The sequence below is a fragment of the Engraulis encrasicolus genome, chromosome 4 (assembly GCF_034702125.1).
Source record: "Engraulis encrasicolus isolate BLACKSEA-1 chromosome 4, IST_EnEncr_1.0, whole genome shotgun sequence".
Classification (NCBI taxonomy): Eukaryota; Metazoa; Chordata; class Actinopteri; order Clupeiformes; family Engraulidae; genus Engraulis; species Engraulis encrasicolus.
Window position 1 is genome coordinate 41,633,725 of NC_085860.1, and position 6,283 is coordinate 41,640,007.

A 6,283-nucleotide genomic window follows, 5' to 3' on the forward strand; every position below is an offset into this window, starting at 1 on the left:
GTGTGTGTGTGTGTGTGTGTGTGTGTGTGTGTGTGTGTGTGTGTGTGTGTGTGTGTGTGTGTGTGTGTGTGTGTGTGTGTGTGTGTGTGTGTGTGTGTGTGTGTGTGTGTGTGTGTGTGTGACCGGCCTGTATAGCTTGTGCGCGAGTTTAGTGAGTGAGTGAGAGGGTTGTGCGATCAATGTCACGGCGGCCATTGGAGCCCCATAAACGCCGCCACTCGCGCGGCAACATGCTTAATTGATCCAGCTCTGTTGGCATACTAATGGGCTATTAACAAGAATGGACGCCCGCCGCCGCCGCCGTCGCCGCTTCCTCTTCCTCTTCCTGTTTCCTGCTCCCCGTCTGGAGTCTGAGGTGACCCCGCAGAGTAGGGCTGCAGAAGCAAACGTAATAATTGGAGCAAGGTTACATTTCTATATTTTTAGAAGTCTGTTTATTTATTAAAACGTGAGCCTTGTTTCTCTTTGTCAGTACTATTCTTTTTTTCACCTTCAATTCTTTTGCCGTTTGTCTTTTTTCATTCTTTGTCTATTTTCTGTTTTCCTTTCCTCTACCCTCTCTCCTTCCAACTCTCTCTGCCTCTCTCTCTCTCTCTGCCTCTCTCTCTCTCTCTGCCTCTCTCTCTCCCTCCCTCTCTCTCTCTCTCTCTACCTCTCTCTCTCTGCCTCTCTCTCTCTCTCTGCCTCTCTCTCTCTCTCAAGGTCACTGTTCAATAAAATAAAACAAAATGCTTCTACAGGACACTTCATCTGTGGGCCCAGTGGGCCGCAGGTACTGATAAAATATTTAGGCAGCAGCTGAAGGGGCAGCGGTGTGTGTGTGTGTGTGTGTGTGTGTGTGTGTGTGTGTGTGTGTGTGTGTGTGTGTGTGTGTGTGTGTGTGTGTGTGTGTGTGTGTGTGTGTGTGTGTGTGTGTGTGTGTGTGTGTGTGTGTGTGAGAGAGAGCCTGTGTGTCCGGCATGCTGGGGCAGTAGTGTGTGAAAAGGTTACAGTAGTAGGGCCAGCAGTGTGTGTGTGTGTGTGTGTGTGTGTGTGTGTGTGTGTGTGTGTGTGTGTGTGTGTGTGTGTGTGTGTGTGTGTGTGTGTGTGTCAAGCACACTGGACGGAGATGATGTCCAGTGAACTGCACTGTGGTGACGTGATGCATTAGCATGGATGGGCAAGGGGAACACACGCACACACACACACACACACACATACACACAGACACACACACACAAGCTGGGGCAACACCCACACAAGCTGGGGCAACACGCACACACACGCACACACACACACACACATACACACACACACACACACACACACACACGCACACACACACACACACATACACACACACAGATACGGGCAAAGGCACCCTGGGTCAACACACACACACACACACACAGACACACACACACACACCACACAGATACAAGCAGGGTCAACGCACATCCACACATGGGCACAGACAGACAGAGGCTGCCAGAGACATCAATAATGAGGCAGCAGCAGAAGACATGCAGTATGCAGCAGCACTCGCCACTCTCTCTCTCTCACACACACACACACACACACACACACACACACACACACACACACACACACACACACACACACACACACACACACACACACACACACACACACACACACACGCACACACACACACACACACACACATGTAACGGAGGTGTTCCCGCGCAGTCCACTCCGTCCCTCCCGGGGCCACTAACTCACCACCTTGTCAACGCATCGGTTCAGTTCGGCAATGGGAGGCACGGTACGATACCGCTGAGCTAAAGGGCCGGTTCGATAGCCCAACGCTACCACACTGTATTGAGGCTTCGGGAGGGAGGTTTACAAATGTTTCACGCCCCACTCTCGCAACACACATGCACCCATACAGTATATGCGTGGTGGAGTGGTTAGGGTGTAAATCACAGCCTCCATGACGATACAATTCGGTATCAATTTCTTAAGGCAGTGATTCGATTATTTTTGATACTTAAGAATCCCCCTCGATACAATGCGATTCGATTCTTTCAAATTAATTTTCCACTTCTTATACGTATGTACAGTCCCAGGAAAAAGTTTGTACACCCTTTGAAATTTCTTACATTTCTGTCAAAATTTGTCATAAAACATGGTCTGATCTTCCCGGAAATCACAAGAAGGAACAACCAGAGTCTGCTTTAACTAATTCAACCTAAAGATTTACAAGTTTTCATATTTTCATTGGCCATAAGATGTAAACATTCACAGGACAGCAAGGCATAAGTAAGTACACCCTTGCATTCAATAGGTTTTAACCCTCAGTTAGTCGCAATAACCTCAACCAGATGTTTCCTGTAGTTGCAGATCAGATTAACAAAACAATCTGGATGTATCTGGTCTCCCTCTTCTTTAGAAAACTGCCTCTCGTCAGCAAGGTTTGTAGGATGTCTGGAGTGCATAGCTTTCTTGACTTCATGCCATATAATCTCAATTGTTTTTTTGTCAGTGCTTTGACTGGGCTATTCCAGAATGTGTATTTCATTATTATGAAGCCATTCTAAAGTCGATTTGCTTCTAAAGTATGGGTTGTCACATTTCAGCACCCATCCTCTTGTGTGCTTCAACTGTGTGACAGACTACCTCACTTTTTTTCTGTAAAATGTCTCGATAAACTTCTGAGTTCATTGCTCCACTGATAATAGCAAACTGAAAAGGGCCTGAGGCAGCAAGGTAGCCGCATATAATGATGCTCCCGCCACCATACTCAAAGGTGGAGATGATGTTTTGGTGAAGGTGTGGTTTTCCAGTTCTCCTCCAAACATGACATTGTGTGTTCCCCTGAACAATTCAACTTTGGTTTCAACGTTGGTCTACAGAATATTTTGCAGTAATTCTATGAAGCATATAAATGCTTTTTCGCAAACCTCAAAGGTGCAGCAATATTTTTTTGGACAGAAACCCCATTCATTTTAGATTGGCAGAATGAATCCCATTTTTAGCTATTCTTTGTTACATCTCCTCTTCTGAGTATGGTGGCGGGAGCGTCATTATATGCGGCTACCTTGCTGCCTCAGGCCCTTGACGGTTTGCTATCATCATTGGTACAATGAACTCAAGTTTATTGTGATATTTTACAGAAAAAACCGTGAGGAAGTCTGTCACACAGATGAAGCACACAAGAGTATGGGTCCTGAAATGTGACAACAACGCATAATTTAGAAGCAAATCGACTTTAGAATGGCTTCATAATAATGAAATACACATTCTGAAATAGCCCAGTCAAAGCCCTGACAAAAAATAATTGAGATTATATGGCATGAAGTCAAGAAAGCTATGTACTCCAGACATGCCACAAACCTTGCTGACGAGAGGCAGTTCTCTAAAGAAGAGGGAGACAAGATACAAACAGATTGTTTTATTAATCTGATCTGCAACTACAGGACAAGTCTGGTCGATGATATTTCAACTAACTGAGGGTTAAAACCTACTTAATGCAAGGGTGTACTTACTTATGCCCTGCTCTCCTGTGAATGTTATGGCCTTATGACCAATACAAATATTATAACATGTAAATGTTTGGATGGAATTAATTAAAGCAGACTCTGATTGTTCCTTCTTGAGATTTCCGGGAAGATCAGACCATGTTTTATGATCAATTTTGACAGAAATGTAAGAAATTTCAAAGGGTGTACAAACTTTTTCCTGGGACTGTATGTTAGGGAGCTAGGGCATTGGGTAGGGCATTTGGGTATTGGGTAGCGATCCAATTCTTTTCTACACTTAAGAATGCCCCACGATTTGATATGCTTTGATTTGATCGTCGGCCATCGGATCGATGCATCGATGCATATCGTTCATGATTTACAGCCCTAGTGGTGCTCGGTGTGTATTCTGGGTGGTAGGCATTGTTGTTGCCTGTTTGTTGTCGACTCGGCCAACTTCCTCTGAATTAATGCACTCATGAACTCATTTATCTGTGGGCTTGTTTATGAACTAGAGATGAATATATTTACATGTTCATTTACATGCATTTACAGTAGGCAAGACTACCCTGTTTGTTCTCCAGTGAACTAGATTCTAGAGGTCCACGCTTACCAACACAGTGTGTGTCTGTGCTCCTCTCCTCTCCTCTCCTCTCCTCTCTTCTCTTCTCTTCTCTTCTCTTCTCTTCTCTTCTCTTCTCTTCTCTTCTCTTCTCTTCTCTTCTCTTCTCTTCTCTTCTCTTCTCTTCTCTTCTCCTCTCCTCTCCTCTCCTCTCCTCTCCTCAGCGTCCTGTCCCAGGTAGGCTCCTCTCCTCATTAAATCTTAATGGGATGAGTAAAGCCAATAATCTGTAGACCCCCGGCTGCAGTAGCAGAGCCAGCGATCGATAGGTTGTGGGAGGGGAGAGGAGGGGGGGTTTCTTCCTCATCAAATATTAATCATGTATTTCCAGGGGAACCCAAGAGGCATGGCTCCGATTGGTTGTCTAAACCAATTACAATCCCCTCATCATGCTCCCGTCCCAGCTCCTCACCACCACCCCCAATCTTTGCCATGATACTCCATCCACCTGTGCTGTGTGTGTGTGTGTGTGTGTGTGTGTGTGTGTGTGTGTGTGTGTGTGTGTGTGTGTGTGTGTGTGTGTGTGTGTGTGTGTGTGTGTGTGTGTGTGCGTGCGTGTGTGTTGGGGGGGGTCTGGTTTCTTGACTCGCTATATGACCAGGATGGGGGAGAAAAATGGAAAATGAGGGATTGATTGAAAAGGGTGCTTTAGGCGGACATCAAGCTGCATCCTCGCACATATATCCAGTAGAGATTCAGCACACGCATGCGGAAGCAGGTCTGCACATGTGCACTTGAAAGAGGAAAAAACGCTAGCAAGTAACGGACTAATTGCTCTTCTTTGTGTAGGCACGTTGGGAGGTGCACATCGATGTGGAGAGGAGAGGAGATGAGGGATGTATCTGGGTTGCAATGTTAAGCACTGCAGATGCGCAGCTGTTTGCCGTTTTGTGTTAGTCTTTGCGGAGAGCGGATTTGCACTGAAATCTATTGCAGCCCCAAGGTCAGGGACTCGTTCCGCTGTGCCCTTTTCTTACAAAGTCCACTACACATGCTGATTACTAAGAAATTGGCAGGCGCACACAGACAGACAGACGGACGGACCGACTAACAGAGCTGCTCAGTTCTACCGCGCCAAGGCCGGGAGGATTTCAAGAGGAGAGGGAGAGAGGGGAGACTTAAAACACTGCCGCTGTGTGTGTGTGTGTGTGTGTGTGTGTGTGTGTGTGTGTGTGTGTGTGTGTGTGTGTGTGTGTGTGTGTGTGTGTGTGTGTGTGTGTGTGTGTGTGTGTGTGTGTGTGTGTGTGTGTGTGTGTGTGTGTGTGTCTGTGTGTCTGTCTCTGTCTCTGTCTCTGTCTCTCTCTCTCTCTCTCTCTCTCTCTCTCTCTCTCTCTCTCTCTCTCTCTCTCTCTCTCTCTCTCGCTCTATCTGTATGTGTATGTGTATGTGTATGTGTATGTGTATGTGTATGTGTATGTGTATGTGTATGTGTGTATGTGTATGTGTATGTGTGTGTGTCACTATTCTCACACAGCAGTGCAAACTGTTACACCTACTTTTTTTTCTCTGCGTCTGTGTTGGTGGCAAAATAGAGAGACGGTTGTTTGTCAGTTAGATGTGAGGAGATGTGAAGTGAAGATTCAACATTGAAGATTCTTTTATGTCATGTCATTATAGTAAAATGTGAGAGAGTAAAATTCTTGTGTTTATTGCTTCTCGTAACATCGACAAATAAAATAGTAGTTGTTTGTGTGTGCCTTTTGCCGCTGCACAGCAACATATGGCATTGTTTTGGTTTTTCAGGCTCTGTTTGGATAGCTTTTCTTCTGTGGTGTAAGTCAATGTGTCCTTGGGATGAGGAGTTTTAGAAACATGCAGTGCATCATACACTCGTAATATAGTCGACACCAGATAGAAGCATGTACTGAACATACACTACATGTAGCATGCTGCCCACCAGTAATGCACTCAACTTAAGGGAGGTCAACTTAATGCACTCAACTTAGGGACACTGTGTGAGATTTTTAGTTGTTTATTTCCAGAATTCATGTTGCCCATTCACTAATGTTACCCTTTTCATGAATACTTACCACCAGCATCATTCTAAGTATTCATTAGGTTCACCATTTTGAATTTCCAAAAATGACTGTACTTGGACCATACTCGAAAATATTTGTTTAATACTTAATAAACTTTCAAGTAAAGATCAAATTTGGCAATAGGCAGCCCAGTTTCAATAAGCAGCATAGTTGCAGTACCT

At 45.2% G+C, this 6,283-nt stretch overlaps 1 protein-coding gene across 1 annotated transcript in view; it reads left to right on the forward strand.

Moving 5' to 3' along the window:
- Window positions 1-280: 280 nt before the first annotated feature.
- The window catches only part of nrn1la (neuritin 1-like a), an 18,539-nt gene continuing 12,536 nt past the window's right edge, over window positions 281-6,283 (forward strand). Inside the window, exon 1 of the mRNA XM_063197852.1 lies at window positions 281-368. Coding sequence (XP_063053922.1) covers window positions 281-368 — 88 coding nt within the window. The remainder of the gene's footprint in view (window positions 369-6,283) is intronic.